Source organism: Aphelocoma coerulescens, chromosome 24, assembly GCF_041296385.1.
Source record: "Aphelocoma coerulescens isolate FSJ_1873_10779 chromosome 24, UR_Acoe_1.0, whole genome shotgun sequence".
In the NCBI taxonomy this organism is placed as follows: domain Eukaryota; kingdom Metazoa; phylum Chordata; class Aves; order Passeriformes; family Corvidae; genus Aphelocoma; species Aphelocoma coerulescens.
The window spans coordinates 6,531,233-6,554,779 of NC_091037.1; the positions used below are offsets into that span (position 1 = coordinate 6,531,233).

A 23,547-nucleotide genomic window follows, 5' to 3' on the forward strand; every position below is an offset into this window, starting at 1 on the left:
CAAGCAGCTCAAACCCACTGCCAGGTGCTGCCTGGGAAGAGCCAGCTCTGCAGTGGACACTCCTCCCATTCCAGAAACAATCACCTCTCCTCCTTCCCTCCGCTATCTCCAGTACCAGGTGGTTCCAGGAGATAAAGTGCAAAGGGCTGGAAATGTGGATGCCTCACCAAAGGGGACCCCAGCACATTTCATCATCACAGCAGCCAAAGGAATTCATTCAACTCCGTCCTGAGCATCTCTCAGCTGGTTTGAAAGGTTTATTGCATCTCCAAGGGCTCGTTAACTGCTTAATTCTCTGCCATCAAGAGGAAGCAGAAGTTTTATGGTTTTCATTCTGAAAAACATTTTGATTCATCCTCACATCAGGCACATTTCCCTTCCTATCATCTTGTTGGGTGGGGTTTTTTTAAAATCTTTTGTAATGTTCCCTCCCTGGGCTTTGGGAGGCTTGCTTGTGTTGTGTTTTATTTTATTTTATTTTCTTAGCACATTACTGGAACCAGAAGTGTTTGCTCAGCCTGGGGCACGAGGCCTCCGACCAAGCCCCCCTCTGGCACTGGCGTTTTCCCAAAGCACAGCAGTGGGGTGCAGGTCCCACGGGCCAGGCCTTGGGGATGGACAGTGGCCCAGAGCACCCGAAATGCTGCTCCTCACTGAATTCCACACGTAGCAAACCCACAAGGGAGCTCAGCCTCCAGGAACACCGACTGCCCCCAGCTCCACCTCAGCAGAGGTGACAACCAGCACCCAGTGCCAGCAGCCTTGGGGAGCACGCTGGGTATGGGGTCCTTCTGGGTACCAGAAGGTTAAAGGCTGTTTTGAGCCACCAGGGTAGAAACTGCAGCAATCAGCCACCAGATAAAATGCAGGTGGAGGAGCTCACCCCTGGCTGTCCAGGCTCCTTTGGGAACAGCTGGGAAGGACAGGCAGGGGCAGGGGAAAAGCACCCCAAGGACACCCAGCACAGCACAAACGGTGCCACTGCAGCAGCATGAGCCCCTTTCTTGGAATTCTGTGCCTGGCCCAGGCTGACAACTTCCAGGCATCTGGAATTAGCCAATAAATCCCAAATCCCTTGCCATTAATGCAGGATTATGTAAAAACCTAACAAGGAATATCCTCTCTTGAAGAAATACAGTTGTTTTTACTCCAGTCATTTCCTACTTTAACTCAATTTTAGAACCATTCAGGTTGGAAAAGACCTCTAAGATCATCAAGGCCATTTTCCAAAAAACTGTCCAAGTATTTCCTTAAAAAAAACCGAAACAGTAAAAACCCTGTAATATTTCAGCCTGTGACTTTCAAACTTCTCATTTCTGAAGCTCTTCCCTCCACCTTAGAGTGAAGATTCCAAAAAGGTGTAAAGCAGCGGAGAGATTAAGGATTTTCTCTTTATTGTTCCCTGTCATACAATATTGTACCTGCACGTGTCATTCCACAGGCACCAGCCCCCTGCACATTCAGAAGAACATCAAACTCTAAAAGACTCTTTTCTCTGGACTTTTGTCTCATTCCTAAATCCCTGTCCTCATGTTTGAATCACCAAGAGAAATACAAGAGCAACCAGACAGACACCTTCCCTCCTTCAAGATGCTCAAGGCCAGGCTGGATGGGGATTGGAGCACCCTGGTCTAGTGGAAGGTGTGGGGAAGGAAGGGGGTGGGACTGGGTGGGATGTGAGCTCCCTTCCAACCCAAACCAGCCTGGGATTCTGTAATTCTTCAATTCCCTGTCCCTCATTTCCAAGCCATGAACCACATTCAATTATCCACACCGGTGATGAGCGGTACAAAGTCCGGGCTGCCCCAGTTCCTGGTCACACACACACAGTTCTTATCTGGAGTGTGACTTTTGCACTTGGGAAGGGGCAACCACGGCAGAGTGCCCCGTAACCCCTGAGCTGGGTCCCTGATCCACGCAGCGCTCGCAGAGGGATCGGCACCGGACTCTGCTTCCTCAGCCTGCAATTGGCTTTTATGGCAGCTCAGCCAGGCCTGTGGAAAAGCAAAGTGCAAAGCTCAGGCCTGGGGAACATAAATCCCCCTGGGCCGCATCAGGCAGGGCAGGTCGATAGCCACGTCTGTCAGGTCCTGGCAGATCAGCAATGGTCCCGTGGCTGTGCCAGCACAGCCTGGAATCTGAGGGCTGCCAGGAGACCCTCACTGCCCATTATCCACGATGGAGATGTTGTATAGCCAATCCCTAGCCCAGGCTGCACACACCCAGTTCCCAGGGTTTGGGTTTAGTTGGTTTTAATACAAAATGTCACAGAACCATTCAGGTTGGAAAAGCCTCTAAGACTGAGTCCAGCTGCTCTCCCAGCACTGCCACGGCTGAACCATATCCCCAAGTGCCACAACCCCACAGCTTTTAAATCCCTGGGCAGCCTGAGCAGCTCCAATGCTTGACAACCCCTTCAGTGAAGGAATTTTTCCTAATATCCAACAAAACACTACTAATACCTCAGATTTGGCCAGTGTGCTGAATCTTTTTTGTTTCGATCAATTACACTCGCTACAATAAATTGAGAGGGGGGAAAAGTTCTCCCCATGCTAAGAGCAGCAGAGTAAGAGCACAAGCAATTCCTGTACTTGACTGTGACATTTTTCCTCATGTTTGTTCCCCCCACAGCTGTAGTGTTTCGAAATGCAAATTAATTTTCAACTCCTGGCTGTCCTCAGGGTCACTCAGGCACAAAGAATTCTCCCCTCGCAGCTGCAGGCAGGGTGAGAGAGAAGGGGAGAGACAAACTGGGTCTTTTTTAACAGCAAAGGCTTGTGTTCCCTGCTCAGCAACCCCAGGGATGTCCCCCCAAACAAGGCATTCTCCACAGGGATCCCATGTACCCCTTTGTAATGCTGACCCCATACCCAATAATCTCGAGTTCCAGCAACTTGGAGGGCAGATGGTGAAGCAATAACAGTGCCTATTGTGGTTGGAAATGTGCCCAAAATAGCTCAAAACTCTCGGCCTTTGAAAGTATCAAGTTGTGTCCAGTTAGTTTGTGCAGCAGGGAACACATCTGCAGCAATGGGAGTTCTCTACTCATCTCCAATTTGGGTCAACTATTCCCTTTTTTTCCAGGCTGCTGGATCCGCCTTTGATGCCACACGAGGCTGGGTGTGCAGAGACACTCACTGCCACATCCAGGAGGACTTCAGGCACCTAGAACACTCTGGCTTGCCACAGTTCAACATCAGAAATGTTCGGATTTGGGAAACCCAACCAAGGACCACAATAAATATACAGGGGGAACACACAGGGAAATTTACTTAATTCCCATACACATTCACAACTGGATGTCACATGCCAACCTGTGCTGGCACTTGGATAAATACTATTTGATATTTATATCCCACTCCTAATCTCCCAAGTACCTCCTGGGTATTAGGAATTTACCTTGTGGCACCTTGGGGGCAGGTACAGGTTATTAGTTTGTACAAGCCTGGAGATGGAATGGGAGATAACAAACAAGTTCCCCAAAGCCAAAAATTTCTGGTAGAGACAGCTCAGGGCCAGAACTCTGAGTGCAGCCATGGCCATTGATTGCCCCAGTCCTCTGGAGATGGATTTTGAATTACTATATTGATTACTATAAATCAGGAAATACTGAAAGGAAACTGTTTTTGGCATGTTTGAGGCTGCCTGGTTTCAATATATTGCCAATTCAATTAAAAAAGGGACAGCAGGATGGAGGGAAGGGGATGGCTAAGATCACCTGGGAGCTCAGAGGTTGTGAAGCCACAACAGCTCCGCAGAATTCCTGCCCCAGAACGCCACTTTAAAACCTCTTTCCCCCCATTTACACCGTGTGTGCACAGGGCTGTGCACAACAGGGACTCAGGTGCAAGTGACAGTGTTGAGACAGGCCAGCATTCCTTCAGTGCATGACAGGAAACTGTTTACAGATACACAAACACCACCGAGGCAGGCAGAGCAGGAAGATTTCCAGTGGCCCCAGTTAGGTGGCCTTGTCAGGAAACAAAAGATCCACCCCTGATTTGTGAGCTGCAGCTCTGTATATAAACAACCAAGCCCAGATATCCAGGAGAGCATTACAGAAATTACTGGATGAGTAAGGATGCATTATTTTTCCTGCTGTGCCAATGGAGAAGTTAGGATCCCTTTTTTAAAAAAACACCTGTAATTGGGTAAGACAAGGTGAATCACCTCCAGACATCCCCACCTGATGGATACCAAGTGTAAAGGAGACAGGCCCTACTTTAAGGGACTTGCCAAAGTCACGCAAGAAATGTCTCAGTAGAAAAGAGAACTGCAAACAAAAACTTCAGAACTCAGATTTGTGTCCTAATCACGAACTGCTTTAGGCATATAAATGCTTAAAAATAGAGCCAGAAGGAAAACTTGAACTGAACCTGCTTGGAAGTTTGAAACTTTTCAGCTCACATCCAAACTTGTCAGCTTGGATACTTTGAAAATACCTCCTGAAAGCACAAAAAAGCCCCAAGGGTTCATTCCCAGAGTGAGCACATCTAACACAACCTCCAGCCTCATCCAGAGCCAACATTCCCTCACCCTGCTGGAACGGCCGTGGCCCACGTCACTGCTCTGAGGGAAATGTCACACGCACGTCACACACAACCAACACTTCAATAAACCTTTGTACAGGAACAAGTTGTTATTGCCTGAACAAACCCATTGATGTGGCTGCCAGCATTCAATAACAATTCCAAACATACCTGGGAATCACAGGCCAGGCTGCTGAGCTGCCACAGAACTCCATGGGAGCTGCAGGTAAAAACTGAGCATCTATTTCACGTGGAAGCTCTGCAAATGTTCCAAAGTCTCTCTGAAGAGAAAATCTTAGAGCAAAGCCAGGCCATCATGAGCAGGGATTTCCCCATGGTCATCAGAACACTGAATCCCAGAAAGGTTCAGGTTGGAAGGGACCTTAAAGCTCCCTCAGTCCCATCCCTGCCACGGACAGGGACAGAGCAATAACAGGGAGTGGGAACTGGTTACATTTACCCTCTTGGAGTTAAAACAGCAAGAAAACTGGAATTACTTAATCTGTAAGACTCAGCTGTCCTGAACTCCCAATCAAAGCTTCCTTCAGAGTGACAGAGATTCCAAGCCAGGCAGGCAGACTTTTATTATAACAACAATTCTGAGCTGGTTGAAGGGGCTCCTCACATCATTACCAGGAGCCAAAGGGGTGACACAGACTGCCAAACCTGTGCTCAAGCTAAGGGCAACCAGGCTTTCTGAGATCCCAGCCAAGAGGCTGCCAAGACCCCATTCCTTGTGTTTCTGTTCTGGCAACACCTCTCTCTATACTCAAATCTGCCATAAATTACCATCAGAGGCAAGTACATCATCCAGCTGCAGGTAGGGGATGGCTCCAAGGGATGGATAACTACAGAGGACCCCAAACAAGCCGTGATGTCACCAGAAACCCCAGGGTGCTGCTACGGACCTTTCTGAAGAGCATCAGAACCAGCACAGGAGAATAAAAGCACCCCTGGCAAACCCTTGCTGCTCCTGCCCCGTACATAAAGGGATGCAGATGCCCTATCTGCTATTTTCTGCTATTCTCTTCCATTTTATTTTTTATTTAATTCTACTCACCTATCCAAATTAATTCTGAATAAATGTGGAGAACTGGAAGAACAGGAAGGACACAGAGCAAGATCAGGCGTGTTAGTGAACTCTGTCTTTTGTAGGCATTTATATCTTCAGCAGCAAGCCAGTGCCTCTTCCTGCTGACCACACAGCATGGGTATTTTATAAAAATATAAAAATTATGTGTAGATCCTTCACTATGGGAAACTTGTCAATTAAAAATTCCATTTGTGAATATATCTTTTCCAGTGGTGGAAGCTGATGATATATGAATGTGACAAAGGCATAAAGAGGTACAAAAAATGCCTTTTGTCTTTAGCCTACAAAATCCTCTGTGGATCCAGCTGGTTGTATGATGGATTGTCTCTGGAGCTTGACACCACCTCACTGGGGTACCCCAGGGCTGGCCTGTGCTTCAGTCCAACTGCTAAGGGAGAAAGGGTCCCTCTCAACAAGTGACAGGTGACAGGAACACTGCTGGCTTGGCAGAATGAATGGTGCCCCCATGCTCTGCAGCCCAAGCAAGCCCAGCACACGATGCCCAGCAGTGTCTGAATAAAAAGTATATTGCAAAGTAACCCCTCAGTGCTGAAGCTCAGGAGTCCCTCACTCCCAGAACGGCAAAGCGAGCTTTTTCCTGGTGGGTGCTGACCCTTCCTGCTGGGTGCTGACCCACCCTGGCCTGTGCTGACCCATCCCACCACATGGATGGGCCCCAGCCCTGCCTGGGCTCCCCGTGGGCATTGTGGCTCCATCCGAGCCCTCGTCGATGCATCAGCTCCTCAGGACCATGCCCAGCTCCCCGAGCCCTGCCTCTCCTGCAGCCCAGCACCACGTTCCCCCTCACTCCCACCCCAGGAGCTGTGGGGAGCTCCCTGGCCAAACATTCCGAGGCAGGATCCAGGGCACAGTGCAGCTGCTGCAATGCAGCACTCCACCAGCTCCCACACTCCACAAACGTCCTCTGCCAGCACAATCCTGCTAATTGGGGTCGGGCTAAATTTAAGTTCTATTTCGTTTCTTTCAAGAGAGAAAAACTTAGGGGAAAAAAAAAGAATCTCTGCCTACAAAGGGAATAAGAACAAGGTCTCTTCAGGAGTCAGGGACTGGGGTGGATTTGCTGTATCTCTCAGCTCCATGAAATTGTGACAGGACACAGGGAATGGCTGGAGCTGTGTCAGGGGAGGGTTACACTGCTATCAGGGAAAGGTTCTTCCCCCAGAGGGTGCTGGGCACTGCCCAGGCTCCCCAGGGAATGGGCACGGACCCAAGGCTGCCAGAGCTCCAGGAGCGTTTGGACAGCGCTGCCAGGGATGCCCAGGGTGGGATTTGGGGGTGTCTGTGCAGGGCCAGCAGCTGGACCAGACGATCCTGGGGGTCTCTCCCTACTCAGAATAACCTTGTGAATTTGTAAAAGAAACCAGCAAGGCAGGTGGCAACTGCACCAAGCCAACTGGGAGCATTTCTGAGGGTGATGGAGAAACAGCAACTCCCTGCTGAGCCTGGTCTGCTGCCAAGGGACGCTTCCCTGGCAGGGAAGTATCCCAAGCTCAGCAGGAGCCAAGAGATGAGTAAGGCACTGGATGGGATGCAGACAGGACTCTTCAGGCAGGCTCCACGGGGTGTCTGGAGCTGACTGGAGAAATATTGTGCAAACCAACATACTTGAAGGGAGCATTACCACAGGCTCTGCCAACAGAGAAATCCAAAATCCCTCGTATCAAAACTGGTTTTACTCCTGCAGGTCCCAGCCCATCGTTCAGTGCTGTCATGTGATGAGAGAAGAAAAGGACACCCTGCTGAGACTTTCACTGGAAGCAACACACCCATGCATACCCAGCCCCATGCCCAGGAGTCACGTGGCTCCCAATTCCCTCTTTTCCAAGCAGCTTGGAGCACAGATGACTTGGAAAAATAATCCTGTGATCTGCCCATGACTCAGAACCTCACCAAAGAGACCGGACAGCAATGCTTCCTTCCCCTCACCTCCCAGGGCCTTTGGGGAAGGACTGCCTGGCACCTCGTGGAGGTGTAACTCCTACCCTGGAAGGGCTCCAGCACTGTTTGGCCAGCTCAGAGTGTCAGCACAAACCAAAGCGCAACTGAAAAGCAAACACACCAAACCCAACCCCCGGGACACTGCCCAGCACTCACCACACCCCCCCCCATGAATCACCAGGAACACAGGAGGGTTTCAGGGTGCTCATCCCTCACACTGTTACTGTAAACACTTGTTAAATCCTCGCCTCCCTCCCTGCAGCTGCTCAGTGTTTCTGCTCAGACCCACACAGGACACTCAGGGAAATGACAAGCCACCTCCTCCCCAGGGCAGCAGCACCACCAGCCTGTTCCTGCACTCCTCTGCCTTCCCCAGACACCGTTCCCTAGGGAGAAACCCGGGCACAGACGTATCATATCCTGATCTTCAGAGCTGCAGGTTCTGTCCCGCCAGCCTGGGAGGCTCCTTCCAGCAGGGAGAGCACGGCCTCGGCACAGGCCCATCCCAAAAACTCAGATAACCACGACAAATGCTCTGCTAGATCAGGACTTGGCAAGTGCTGCACATGGAGCTTTGCAGGATGGCATCCCAGGGCTCCTGCTCCCTAACAGCAAACCAGGGCACATTCCTGCATCCCTTTCCTCCTGTGCATCCCATGGCAGATCTATCCTCCTTCCGACAGCGGCTCAGCGGACGCAGAGTGAGGGATTACTTGCTGAGCCCACAGAAAGACAAGGTACTGCAGTCAGTGAAACATCCTCTGTGTTTGTAAACCCCCTCTGGGTGCACAGCAAACACACTCTTCTCCTGGCTAAGCAATCTGAGCCAGCTGCCTCAGCGCAGGGTTTATTACAAAAATGTTACACTTACTGCAGTTTTTGTCCTTAGCCCTTTTATTCTCTCGTTCCACTTCCCACTCACTAAAACTGAGCCCAGTTTCAGAGACTCAGGACTACAGAACTGGGGCTGCTCGTGTTGTTTCTCAGCAAATTCTTGAGAATTTGTCAGCTTCACAAAGCTTCTTAGCATCACTCCAGTTTGGTTCAATATTGCATTTTTGAGGTGCACATGATGCCTTGTCACTCACTGCAGTCACTGGGGACAGTGGCATTTGCTCCTTCAGCCCTGATAAATATTTTTGGGGGTTGGACATTGACCCAACAAAACTAACATGAGCTTAAACAAATCAATGAATGTATTGCATTCCTTTTGTTCTTCTGAACTCAGATGTTCCAGGCTGTGATCCCAAAGTGTCATCAGCAGGTGCCACACACACACTTCAGCCAGAGCGTGCTCTGAGCTCCTGGAAAAAGCACTTGATGTTCTGACTGTGAGAAGGAGCTTCTTTAATTCACCTCAGGCCCCTTTCAGCAGGCCAGCACTGCAAGAGGCTCCACGACTGAGCCACAGTAATGCTACAGGAGGAGGGAATCTTAAAATGCTGTGCATGCACAGAGCTCTACTCGCAGGGACCCAGAAACGTCTCCACAAGCCCCATTCTGGGGATTACATCACTTGGAATACAGGTCAGGGAGCTGAATCACATGGAAAACAGCAATCCTGCTGTGGGAAATGGAGCCGTGCCCCTTATGGGCAACACTCAAATTGGATCTGCTTCACTCCAGGGAGTTAGGAAAGGGTTATTAAATCAAGGGTGAAAGCAGCTAGTGACTCCTGAGCTGAGGGACCTTGTTAGCACAGCCCAGTCAGTGTCACCCCATTGTGTGGGGTTGTGGGGAGTGACCAGGACAAGGACAGAGCTCCCAGAGACTGTCAAACAAGAACCTCCAGTGGAGTTAAAGCAGTTTAGTTCAGCTCAGGATGTGCCTCTGAATGCTAAATAAACCACCCCTTGAAGCCAGGGGAAGAAGTCAGCGCAGAGGGCAGGGAAAAGCTCTGGCCATCGCTGACTTGTGCCTAACGAAAACAGCCAGGAGGAGGGCTGGGGATGAAAGGGAATTCTCTCCTTCCCATTAACGAGCTCACTCTGCTGGCACAGCTCCTGCCCTCCAAGGGTGCTCCCACAGCATGCACATAAAACCAGCTCCAGAGCCACCCGGTGTGTGAATTACCTACCCCTGATGCAGTTCCACATGGGTCACTGTCTGTTCCTGACTCCAAACCGTCTCTGGTGCTTTTCAAGCCCCAGTAAAGATCTCTACTGGTTCCAACTAGGCCAATGAGCCTTGCCACCAGCCTGATTTCATAAGGACAAGCACACATTCTGCACCAGCTGGTAGTGAACACTTTTCTGTCAGGTGAGGGAGTGCACATAGCGGTTACCAACCAAATCAGCTGGAAAAAGAGCAAGAAATGGCTCCCTGCCCTTTGCCAGCCCTTTTTCAAAAGGATGAACAAGGAGTCTGAAGACTCACTGAAAACAACTTTAACAGAGAAACTCCCTTCCTGCCCCACACATCCTGTCACTTCTCCCTCTACCTGCACACAAAATCTGGGAGACATCAGATGGACAACTCTGGCACAAAGGATCTGCTGCAAAGCCACCCAACAGATCCCATCACTGCTTTCCTGATGGCCTCAACTCCTGGGCAAACCACCAGGCTCCATTCCAGGCTGCGTTCCCAAGCATCCCTCGGTGTGGGCTCCCAATGGGAACAGCCCTGGCTGGAGCCCTGGGACAGCATCCGAGTGCTCTGGCTGCTCCTCAGCACTGCAGGAACCTGGGCTGGAGGTGGCACAGGGAAAGGGCAGGAAAGAGCCCGTGAAATCAGAGTTCGTGTTGGTAACAATTGTGTGATTTTTTTTCTTGGAATGGAGAGGTTTTCTCCTCTGCCTCCCTGAGCTGCTGATGGGGAGAGAAAAGGGACTCAAAGGGAGACAGAATGAACAGAGAGGGAAAGTAAGCTGTGAGGAAACACAATATCCGGTTAATTCCTGTAAATTCTGTGAAATCCAAGGAAAAGGCAGATGAAGGATTTACACTGCAAATTGTGCTAGAATCATACAAAGGTACCGAGTTAGAGAATGTGGGGGTTTAACATGCCTGTTCATCAGTCACTGATGCTGACATACACATAGAGCTTATACACCTGCAAAAAAAAATATTTATTTGAAGATGTGAAGAGGTTGAAAACCCATCTGCAGGAGTTGCAGCCACCTTCAGTGCTCCCACATGGAACCACAACGCTTCCCACGTCAAAGCACGATGTTTGTGTCTTAATAGGCTCAGTTTCCCTGTCAGCCACGGATCTCTATGACACATTTGTCCCCCAGCATGAACCCCGAACAGCTACGATCACCCTGACAAATTGCCAACAGAGGAAGAACCCAAGAGCAGGCTGTTTCTTACCGTCATGGCCAGAGTTGAGCAGGTGCTCCCCCAGGTCACAGCCAAACACCCTTTCCTTGAGGATCCCCCGCTGTTTCAGTTTCTGTTTCGTTGGGCGCGACTTCATGAATGTCCGGAGGAAGGTGATGAGCTTCCCGTGCTTCTTTGACACTGCACGAGACAGCAAAACAACCAATTCATTCCAGATCTGGCAGCCACTGAGCAGAACTCGTTCTACAGAGCACGTAAGAACTGTAGTAACGTTAGTATCAATTATTTACAGGAACAGATTTTCCAAGGTTCAACACTAAGCAGAGACTTGGCTTTTGTCCCAACCCTTGGCTAGTGCAGAGTCACCAGGAGCCAGCTGGAATGGAAGGACTAACACAGAGACACATTTCTCTGCAGAGCAGCTTCAGGGGGGAGTGACCTGAAGGGCTGATGGTGGGCAGCACCTGGGAGGGCAATTTCATCTCTGGCAAAGGGAATGAGGCTCAGCTGAGAAATCTGGTAATCTCCTGTGTAAATCAGTGGGTAACCTACACACAGAAATAAAGCTTTGTGACTGGCCCTCGTCCTGCTCTGAGACTCCTCCAGAACAAAGGGCTAACTATAATCCCTGAGGCTGAGCAGGTGTAGCTCCCTGAGAGCCCCACCTGCCCTCCCAGCACACCAGGGCCTCACTGCCCCTGCACAGGCACCACTCCAGGGCCTCAGCAATTCCCTGATCTTCTCAAGCCATCACAAAATAAAAACACAGAACCACAGAGTCACTGAGGTTGGAAAAGCCCTCCAAGACCATCGAATCCAAGCTGTGCCCAATCCCCCCACCTTGTCACCCTGCCCAGAGCACTGAGCGCCACATCCAAGTGTCCCTTGGACACCTCCAGGGATGGGGACTCCAGCCACCAGCCCACTGAACAGATAACTAAGGCAGCTGATTGAAGAGATGCAGTTTATCCCCTCCAGAATTAACACAAGCAGCCTCCAAAGAGAGGAGGATGTGGCTCAGGAGCCACCCTCCAACCTCCTGCTCCGTCTCTCTGGGCTGTGCTGGAGAAACTCTGGTCCCTCTGCTAAAACCACCTGCTCAGGAGTGGAGAGGAAGGCAAAGGAGAGCAGTCGATGACAGCAGCGACCTGGCCCTGGGAGGAGAGGCCGGGCCCAGGTTGAATGGGAGCTGAACAATGCCCTGGAATGTCAGTGTTCCTCCAGAGGCCCTCGGAGCCTTCCCAACAAAAGTGCCATTGTGTACACGATTTAAAAGCAGTTTAATTCAACAGAGGAGCTCTGCTGAAGGGAACAAACCACTGGGTACAAAGGGCCGTGCTTTGTGAGGAGGCCTTTGAAGCTCGAGAAGTTGAAAAGGCTCCTGCAGCAGCAATCTCCCTCCCCTGCTCCTCCCTCTCATGCCAGGCAGGAAAGACAACAGTGTATTCCACCTGCATTAATCCCACAAATGCTGCAATCAAATAGCAGCAGAGTAACACCTTCCAAAGCAGAGAAGACCCCTGGGGACAAAGGTCCATCCCTTCAGTGTCACCTCTGCTGCCAAAAGAAATGTGAAATCCAGAGAGCAGCCCTGAAACTGGGACTCAGCAAAGCAGAGATGGATGAGCACTGCTTCACTCAGGGGAGTTCTTCAAGCAGGGAACATGGAAAACCTTGTCCCACGATCGTGGTTCCACCACACAGTGCTTCAGGATTTAATCCCTTCACACAGCTGAGTATTTCTCCTTCCATTTCACCAGACACTGACACGGTTCCTCTATTGATATATATATATAATAAACTTGATGTATTTATATATATAATAAACCTGATTCCAGTGACCTTAACAAATGTGTGCTGATGTGAGGAAAGCAAATTTCTCCTTCTGCACAAAGTCCCTTTAGCAGCACAACACCAAACTGATCCTCAGCACCACCTGAATACCCGAAATACTAAAATCCCCACCAAACCCCCACATCTGCATCCTTGGCAGTCAAATCCAAATCATTTAACAACCACAGGAGCCTTGAGCATGACAAACTGTGGCTGTGGGGGCTTTAATTAAAGGAGTGTTTGCAGTTTGATGGGGTTTTTAATTGCACGCAATAAAGGAACAGATTGTGCTGACCTGCCAAACAAAGTTAGGATGGGGTTTGGTTGTATCCATTATCACAGGAAAATATGGGCTCATTTATCACCTCCTATCAGCCCAGCCCAAGGATAAATGGAGACAGTCTCATCCTGACTAGTGTGGAATTTCCAAGGTTAGCACCCTTGGGCTGCTGTGGTGACACCACTGGAGGTGAGAGACCTGAGACAGATGCTTTTACAACAGGCAAACAGAGCACCTACTAATCCAAAAAAAGCAATCATTAATATGTGTGTATTCATCTGAATCACTTCACACTCTGTATCCTATGTACCTTGCTTGACAATGAAAAACAAGCCCATCAGAGAATGGATTTTAAATGGAGAAAAATGCATCCAATTCTAGTCCTGAAGAAATTCTACTACTAATGCAGTTCAACAAGTGACTTTTGGGTGTCACCTCAGCACTAAAACCAGAAAAAAAACCTGCAATGGATGCACTTCCATGGTCCAAAGATGTACTTGGCTTGGTATTGGCATCACCGACCACAAAAATGACCTGAGTTTTTAAAACACAATAAATCTGCTCTGCCTTTAAGCCACTCAGTGCAGGTTAAAATAATTGTCCTGCTTTCTGCACCATTAAGCAGACTCCCACAAACTCCCTGCCACAGAGAAGTGGTGCAGCAGCCAAGGACTCTGCGAGGGCAGGTTCAGCCACCGGAAATTCCCTCATCCCCAGCCTGTGGAAGCATTTGCACGGCTCCTTGGTCACCCAGAGCCTGCTCTGCTCACCCCGGATCCCCGCCTGCTCTGCAGAGCCTCTTCGAGGCTGAACCCAGCTCCGAAGGCTGTACACATGCAGGAATGATTCACTCGGGCTTCTGCTGGGTGGGGGAGAGAACAGCAAGAAAATCCAAGCAGTCATCTCCCTGCTGACAGGTTATTATGGAGAACAAAAGCAGGTAGGTGTCTGAGAGGGTTGAGCTCTGCTCCTGAGCTGTGGGAGCCACCTCCTGCAGCAGCAGCAGCAAAGGTGAGATCCCCCATCCTCTGGCATCACCAACCCTCGAACCAGCAGTGCATCCCGAGGGACTCTTTCCTGCTGCATCCTGGTTTAGATGAATGCAGCACAGCAGATCCAGGCTCTGGATAACCAATGCCAAAAGCTGCCAGGAATGCTGCAGAATCCATGTTTCCTGCTCCAAAACACCCATCCCAAAGCTTTTCTGCCCCACAGGTGACAGTGACAGCAGCAGCACCAACAGCTGTTCTGCACCCAGAATTGATGACTGCAGGAGAACCAGGGAATCAAGGCACAGGGTTTAGACCTGAAACAAATCTACAAGTGTTACAAACTAAGCAGACGTGGATAAAAGAATTAACCCTTTCCTACCATTACTGCCCCACTAATAAAGCAGGGACATAATAGAGCTGACCCACTCACAGCTTGGGTCTCCACACGAGGTGTGCATAGAAATAAATTCGGGAACCAGAATTACTAACAGACAATTTAAAATGGTTGCTGTGCTCTGAGTTACCAACTGAAAGCCAAACCAAACTAAACAAAAATTCCAACACTTATCCATATTACTTTCCACCTCAGACTTAACCACTATAAAACACATTGTTTACCAAGAAACAGAGACTTTCCTAGAAGGAGCAAGGGCTGCTTTTCCTCAGAAAGGCAGATTTTGCTTAACATCCTGGCCTGAAGAAGTAAAGAGAAATTCTCCATCCAGTGGAGAGAGCCTGGCTGTGAAAGTCCCCAAATGAAACCCAACTGAAAAACCCCACCTGAGTCTGGACCACTTCTGAAGTTTTGCTGGCACAAATGTGTCAATTAGGAGCAAGAAATTTGCTGTCATAACTGTGCTGGCCAAAGCCTTTACACGGTGAAAGGGGGGGAAGGAGAAGGAATCCTTGTGCCAGGTAGTTCATTGTGGCTTTGGGAAGCTGCCCAGTCCCTCCCCCAGGAACATTTATGGATCAGGCAGTGCTGTTGTTGTTACACCACCAGCTTTGGAAGTGCAAGTGAGGCCCCAAATCCCCCTGACACTGGCAAAAGCTATTAAATAACCATCACTTCATTAAAAGCAGGGCTCGTTCAGCCTCAGGCCCTTCATGACATGCTTTCTGCAGCTTTACTGGAGAGCTGTGCCAGCCCTCAGCTCTTCATCAGCTCCATGCTCTTGGTCAGCACAACTTGCCCTCCTGGGTTACTTCAGGAACTGCTGGAAGCCCACAAGGATCCCCTGGGATACGCTGAGGACTCCTGAGCCTTCCTCTGAGCTCAGCCCATGGTGGCACTGCTGAGCGTCCCCACACCGTTCCCTGAGGCTGAGCTGAGCCACCACTGTGACCTGGATTAGGAATAATCTGCTGCCCCTGATGCTCTTAGGGCAGAGCTGAGCCAGCCCAGGTGAGACAACTCAGAACGGACCTGCTCCCCCTGGTCCTGACCCATCCTGTGCTCCATGGATTCGTTCGGGATTCAAGTTACTTGGGATTCACAGCACGGTCCAACACCACCACGTGGCTCAGCCCAAACTCCAGGGGTGATGTCTGGCCATAAAATCCTTCCCAAGACCACTGCAACATTTAATTACAATTGCCCAAGGTGCTGTCAACAGAAGGAAACGTAGGATGGCAAAGAGCACTGGCTCCTTCAGATTCCTTGGCTTTGGATCATGGAGACCAAACAGGAAGGAACCTTTTAACAAGCACAGCCTTACTGTGTCCCCAGATTTGTTCTGCTCAACAAGAAAAACCCCGTGAGACAAAGGCTTGAAAACAAAACACAATCCAGCCAACCCTGCAGCAGGACAGCATCTCCCAGCTGACTCATCCTGCCTCTTCCCAAAGGTCAGGGGACATCCAGGCAAATGGTGACCTGGCAGCAGATTCTAACCACAGAATCCCAGAGGGGTTTGGGTTGGAAGGGACCTTTAACCTCGTCTTGTTCCACACTCCTGCCATGGGCAGGGACACCTTCCACTAGACCAGGCTGCTCCAAGCCCCATCCAGAGCAATGGCAGCTTCCTCCAGGACACCATCCCAAACTCCCTGCCCGTTTCCCAAGCCCTCTGCCGGTTCCCTGCAGCCTCATCAGCCTCTGCCAAGGGAAAACCAGCCCCTGCTCCAAACAAAGAGCACCTGTCCCATTCCCTGCTGGTAGCATGAGTATTTGGTGTTTGACAAAATCCCCATCCCAGGGTCACAGCAACACATTTCCCGACGCAGGGTTAGCAAACTCGGACTCCAAGAGAAAAATCTTGGAGGGTGTTTGCTGACCCACATTCCCAGCACACGGGCAGCCTGTTTGTTTCTGTTTTTCCCAGGGACTTTACAGGTCACAGCACCCAGCTGGCCCCCGCTGTGAAGGGAGCCTGGTTCTCAGACCAAAGCAACAACAACACATGTGGCTGCAGAGCTCCACAGCCATAAACAAACTGCACTGGCAGGCACAAAATCAAAGATGGAAAAAGGTGTGGGAATGTAATAAAGAAAGGCATTACAAAACAAAAGTGAAATCCATCCTCTCTGAAGGGAGATTTACAGCAAACCAGGCAAAAATTTTTCCAGGCTATTAGTCCCTCCAGAGCCATTCTCTTCTAAAATTAAACTGCTGCGGGGAGAGAAGGAGAAGCAACAGACTCTTCTGAAGAAAGAGCAGCACCAGGAATCAGGAGATGAGAAAGTGGGGTTTTGCCACACATTTCCTGCAATCCTGATTCTGCACACTCAGGATCACACTGAAGGGTGGGAGTGGAGCGAGGTCAGATGGGTCCCCACACAGCATCAGTTATCCCAATCCCTCCTGAAAACATCAGCCAATATACCCGATATCCATCCCCTCACACTTGGAAAAACCCGCTCTGCAGACCCACATCTCACCGAGGAGAAGCGATGCCAAGCCAAGAACTGAGTCACATCTCCCAGTCTCTGTCATGTTCCTTAGCAACAAGACATTTTCCTCCTTCCCTCCTGCCACAGCACATTCTATTTTGGAAGCTCATTTACACAGCCCTAAAAACCCCAAGCAGAATGTGGAACCACGCACCACCAAGCACCATCCCTTAGTCCTTGAACAGGATGCTGGGTTTGAAGAAGGACCAACCAACACTGCAATAACCTCACTAATCTCTACACTGGGCTCCTTCAGCAGGCATAAAGATTTTCAAGAGATAATTTAAAATTCCACAGATATCAGAGTCTAAAAATATCTCCAATAACTTTCATAAATGTGTACTGACTGATTTGCCATAAACAAGAGCAAAATAAATGTGTGTTTTCTGATGCTGCAGCATCTCCCTTGTGCCAGGCTGCCATCAGTTAAGGCTGGGCTCTGAAGTGAAGAAATATGTTAAAGGTGATTCATTTCAGTGTCACTTGAAAAAAACCATTCAAATTAACTGTGAAGACGAGAATCAGCCGAAGATAAGGACAGATTTCCAGCTACCATGAGAGCCCCACACACATGGAGAGTAAAGTAGGTCATTGATAAGAGCTGGTGCTGTTAATTTACAAGGCCTGGTAATAAGGAAGCTGCCTCTCTTGCATCTGCCCAGGCTCCTGCAGCCATCCTTTGGGCAGTGTCTGGGCAGTGACCTCAGCACAACTCCAACTATTCCCCAGCCCTGCCAACAGCAGCCCTTGGCTCAGGTTGGCTCCTCTTGGACAGCACGGGAACATCTGGCACCAGAGATCCACCAGCCTGGCAACTCACAATTACACAATTCCTTCACCTTCTGCAGCATCTGGGCGTGGTCATTCCTCTGCCAGAGACAGGACACTGCAAATCCAGAAGCTACCAGCATGGAGGCTACTTTCATTTAACTAAAATCACCTGTCTGTAATGACAGGCACGAGGATCATCCACAGTGTGAACTGCCTGGAGAAGTTTCTTTCTGGCCACGAGAATACACAGACATGAACCAGGAGCTAATGTACAACAGCAAAACCTCTTTCCTTGTTCTTCTGCCAAATTTTTTGAGTGTTTGTAATAAGTGTTTGTTAAGAATGACAAGCACCAAGTTAGTCAGATGCAAAAGTCTATCCACCTATGTCTTACACCAAGAAATCTGTGCTATTTTCCAGCTTTAAGACATGACTGATCTTTGACCAGAATCTAAGACCATAAAGGAGCCCTAAGACGATACAACCTGACCTCCTGAACAAACAGACCCCGGGACATCTTCGAATTAATCCCTGAAGGACAGCACACCTGCCCCAGGGCAGTGGGACACAGCCAGGAGATACAAATCAGTTATCTGTGTAGCTGAAGGCTAACGGAGACATGAGAGAGGTTCCAAAGGTTCAAGGGCTGGCAAGGTCAATCTATTAATTCTGTTACCAAGTTTGAATTGTATTGGGGAAAAAAACCAGCAGAGCTGACTAACAGAGTGCCAGTGATGATGCAGCAGGGACAGGCTGGGACAGGTAACTGGGGGAGGAAATAATGATGGATGGGGCTGTAGTGCAAAGGAAACCAATTATTAGAGGCCCAAACTGGTAAAGGAGTGGGAGCTGAAAACACACCGATAGAGATTTAGCACACGTGGCAGCGTGGTCAGCAGCTCAGGTGACACAAGGAGGTCACAGGGCCAGCAAGAGGAGACAAGAGGAGCAAATTGGGAGACAAGAGGAGCAAATTGGGAGACATAGAGCTAGGAAAAAAATATCCAGAGAGACACTTTAAATGTCTTTTTTCTCTTTCATTCTAGCTAAATCTCTGTGTTCCAGCAGAGCTTAATGCAGTCCTTTTGCTTATCTCGCCTACCCTGGAGACTGAGGATCCTTTAGAAAGGCTGTTCTGACTCAGGTAACTGTCACAGGCAGAACTGAACACCAGATCTGCCCATCAGGGACATGGTGTCAGCCTCCCACCCACATTCACTTTGGCATCTCAGGGTTGTTTGACCTTGAATGCTCACACCACACCCAAAGATGGGAGATCTGACACCAAAATGAGCCTCTGTGCAACCCTACAGTCCCACTGAAGAGAATGTGATGCTGTAACCTGAGGGTATCTCTGATACACAATTTGCATGGTTTGAGAAGAAATCCAATTTCAGGACAACCCCAAAGGTTGTTCTGATGTGGTCCATGAAGGGTGCTATTGGTTAAAGGAATTTCTGGAACCTCAGTTGGGGCAGTAGCGTTCAGGACGACCAGGGTAAGCATCAACATCAATAACCAGGGCCCTGTGCTGGATAACTCCCCAGACACCTGCAAATCAGGGAGAAATGGAAGAGCACTCAAGAGGCAAGATGTCACCTTGACACCAGAGCAGGGTCATCTCTGCCAGAAGCTTCTCCAACTCACCAGTCATCACCATCAGGAATGTGATCCACAGGGAGATGGTGATGGCAATGCCACACATTCCCTGCTGGAGCTGACTGGAGCCGCTAGCTATCCATACATATGGAACCTCAACCTCCCTTTAAGACAATCTAAACCAAACACTTTTTTTCCTGGCTCCAGCGGCCACAGCCTCAGGGAAGTTAAGAACTGACTGTTCTCAAACTTACAGCCTCTTGAAGGCGAAGTGCCTTTGCTGTGCCTCGTTCCCAGCCCAGCCGTGCTCTGTGCAGCTCCTTCCCTGATTAAAACGCTTCCCAACAGCCCCGCGGAGCTGCAGCTCGGCTGAGCCTCGCCCACGCGATTCCTGCGAGTGGCAGCAGCACTGCAGGAGAGCTTCCAAAAACTTGACAGCAACGCAAGCCAACCCTGCATCACACCAAGCGCCCTGGACACAGGCAGGCAGCCCGGAGCCTTCCCCAACCATTCCAACAGGAGCGTGGCATCAGCCAGGCCGGGATGGCCGGAGCGACGGCAGCACCGTGCTCCTCCAGCCCGGGCCGGCGGGAGGAGGCGAGCGATGGAAAAGGATCTGACAGGAATCAACAAACAATACAAGTGGAGGAATGAGGAGTTTGGCAGATGGAGCCCCATCCCACAGCGAGTTTGCTCTTACGAAGGCCTTGGGAAGGCACCGAGAAGGAATAAACCCTTTTGATTCCATGGGGAAGGGGCATGAGCCATTCCTCTGGAAGCAGGAGGAGGCCCGGGCACACTGCCTCGCTGTTCCCAATGCCCATGGCACAGCCTTTGCCCCAGTCCTTGGCTACAGACTCTCCTGAGGTACGTGGTACTTCCAGTATGACAGGTAACATCCCTGCTGCTCTCCCAGTCCCTTCCCAAAGACTGCCTCTCTCATTTTCACTGGCCTGAGGGCAAGTGTTTGCAGCCCAGGCCAGTTACTGCCTAACTGCAGTGACCTATCCTTCTCAGACTGATACTGCTCTGGTTCTTCCACTTACAGCCCCGACTTCCTGAACTGTTCATACTTTAGCTATTAACCCCTGCATTAAGCCCTGAGATGATTCTGCCTTTGGAAGTAAAGTTTCCACTCACCTGGAGTGGAAACATAAACGATACTGAAGACCACGGCCATGATTTTCATTCACATTACAGTCACTTTACACAGCACAAGGATACAATAGCTAGAAGAGGATAAAAACTGTATTTTCACATACATCCTCCTTACACAGCTAAAGAAGTGTAAAAAACTTCACTGAAAGTGAAAATCGGACATAATAGTTTAGAGATTTGAGGTGAATTAAATCTGCTTTTTAAGACTTAGGAATGCAGATAATGTATTGTTTTGCCTGCTTTATATTCTTTTCCTTTCACTTCCCAATGCAGGGCTTTGATTTCAAATGAGCCTCTTTTATCACGCCTGTGTGGTGCCCAGAACAAAGGAGGTCGGGGAAGAGTGGAAAGGGAAGGGAAGGCCTCCTCTGTCTTCTGTGTCACAAATAATCAGATCCTGCAGGGCATTTAGTCCTTAAAATGGGCTATGGCTTTTAGGAGGTTTTCTGAACAAATATGAACAGACGAGCCATGGCTACTTGCAAAGTGTCTACTGTGATCACAGTAACGTCTCTCCCTGGGAATTTTATTTTCCAGAGTGTGCATTCCCTGCCCCAGGGCTTCAGCAAACAAAGGGCTGGCAGTTTTAAATAGGAAGCCCCTTTTCTCCTAACAACAGCATCAATAATATTAATGCTTAGGAATGTGCCAGTCTGGGGAGGGAGGGAAGACAAAAAGATAAAGTGATATGCAAAAATCTATTGAAATTTAAATTGCAGACGTTCCCCTCTGTCAGCTGCCTCTTTGGGAGGGAGGTATAAATCTGAGAGGGAGGCACTGAACTCCAGCCCTGCAGCCCCAGGATCAGGGCTGGGGTGAAGGGGGCCTGCAGGCTGGAATTCCTCTTCTGCTGGGATCCGGGTGGGAATCCTCACACAAATCATCCAAGACATGAAAGAATCTCCCTTTAACAGCTACACACCCATGACCCGAGAACAAATCCAATAAAACAGTTTACAACTATGGGTCCAGTGTAGAGCAAGGGGGAATACAAACCACAAGGTAGAGATTAGTTAGAGGGAAACAGAAATAAAACAATTAACAAGGAGGGGGAGAGGGGTAAGTACGTAAATTTACTCGGTATTTGGTCACCAAGCCAGGGCACCTGCCCACGGGCACAGATCCCCAAGGATCGTCTGCCACTGCAGAAGCACAGGTCTGTAACCAGCAGCCAGGGATGAGAGAGGAATTACTGACACCAGGTATGTTCTACCTGTCTGAAAACATGACCCCAGGCAGGGAGGTATCTGAGCACCCCGACAGCATCACCCCCGTGTAGGATCAGCTCTGCTCCAGGCAGCGTCCTGGGCAGGACACCCCAGCACAGCCCGGCACCGCTGGGCCCAGCCAGGGGGTGGTCAGTACCATCAAATAACGGAATAGTTTGGCTTGGCAGGGACTTAAAAGCCCATCTCGTTCCACCCTCTGCCATGGGCAGGGACACCTCCCACTATCCCAGGGTGCTCCAAGCCTTGTCCACCCGGCCTTGGACACTGCCAGGGATGGGGCAGCCACAGCTGCCCCGGACAACCTGTGCCAGGGCCTCACCACCCTCACAGGGAGGAATTTCTTTCCAATATCTAATGCGAAGTATGTGCCAAGTGCCTCTTTCCTGATGCACCACCGGGAAAGAAGAATCCTCATCCAAAGCCACTCATTCCCCGCACGCACATGAAATACCTGGCAAGTTACTAAGCAACAAGTGGCGCAGACACCTCCAGCCCCTCTCCGAGCCCCGGCCGGGTAACCCGGGGTATCGCTGCCTCACCTGGCGCTGCTCCCGGCCGGGTCCCGCTCCGCGCCGGACTGCGCTCGGCTCCGCCGGGATCCGCGGGATGCGCCGGCTGCTCGAAGCCTCTGCGGCTCTGCCAAGCCCCTCCCCGGCTCCTCCTCCGCAGGTGGCTCCTTCCTTCCTTCCCCCTCCGTCCGTCCGTCCGTCCCTCCCTCCCTCCTTCCCCGGCTCCCGCAGCCGCTCCGGCGCTGCCCCTGCGCCGCGGGACCCCCCTGTCCCCCCGTCCCCCTCCCGGGGCCGCGCAAAGGGCGCAGGGTGGGCAGGGAGCGATGGGGAGCAACACACGGCTGCTCGTCTGGGGGAGGGCTAAAACGGAAATATAAAAAAACCCCAGGTATAAAAATCTAAAAAGGGGGTGCTGAGAAGATGAATCAGGCTGTGCTCGGTGGTGCCCAGCAATAGAAAGAGATGCCCGGAAAGCTCCACCTGAACACGAGGAGAAACTTCGTGTGCAGTGACCAAGGACTGAACAGATTGTCCACAGAGAGGGTGTGGAGTGTCCCCCACGGACACAATCCTGTGCCCTGTGCTCTGGGATGACCCTGCTGGGGCGGGGAGCTGGGACCTGGTGACCTTCTGAGGTCCCTTCCAGCCTGACCCATCCTGGGATTCTGTGAAGGTCTGACCACTGGTTTTGCCCCATATAACCCATGGCTGCTCTGTAACCTCCACCATCGGGATGGGCCCGTGCCCATCCCCTCAGCCTGTGAGCACCTCCAGGAAAACACGCGGGCCGGGAAAGCTGCACTCACCTGTATCCACTTTCTCCTTCCTTGCTCCTTCATGCTACAAAAACTACAGAGGACACTGTGGTGAGGGCCACAGCCCAATCCCGCAGGGTCTGCGGAGCTCAGGGGCACATCTGTGCCATCATCCCTGTCCCTCAGTCACTGCGCCCGCAGCAAATCCCCGAGTCCACACTAAAGATCTGTCTCAGCATGTCCAGAAGGAAGGGAGAGACACTGGGCATGCCCGAGTGCTCGGATGGAAGCACGTCCCACCTTCCAGATGGGACACAGGCTGGGCCCCACAGCCCAGGGGACCGCACCCCACACCCTGGGGACCGCACCCACGGCGTCCCCGTTAATGTAATCACAGGAACAATGCCCCCTCCCAGTCCGAGGGGCTAGTTCGCATTGATCAGATCACTGAAAACAAACCCAATTAAAAACTCTCCGGGAGTGCTGCTGTTTGAAAGCAAAGCCAAATGACAGCATCATTTCCCAGTGACCCATTTCCAGCCGGGCTCCAGCCCAGGGCACAGCATAGAGACCCCGGGACTCGACCTGATCCCAGCACTGCCATCCCTGCCCAGCCTCGGCCAGCACCGGAGCAGGAACAAGAGCCAGGAGGGCAGGAAGCCTCTGC

At 50.6% G+C, this 23,547-nt stretch overlaps 1 protein-coding gene across 20 annotated transcripts in view; it reads right to left on the bottom strand.

The window, feature by feature from the left end:
* Positions 1-23,547, bottom strand: part of ARHGAP32 (Rho GTPase activating protein 32) — a 233,977-nt gene that overhangs the window by 26,812 nt on the left and 183,618 nt on the right. For 18 of the 20 annotated variants that reach the window (XM_068994507.1, XM_068994508.1, XM_068994502.1 and 15 more), the window contains one exon: positions 10,893-11,042. In XM_068994507.1, coding sequence (XP_068850608.1) covers positions 10,893-11,042 — 150 coding nt within the window. Of the gene's footprint in view, positions 1-10,892; positions 11,043-11,152; positions 11,297-22,155; positions 22,236-23,547 lie in introns of those variants that run through there. The other 2 variants (XM_068994516.1, XM_068994515.1) reach the window with 2 other exon arrangements.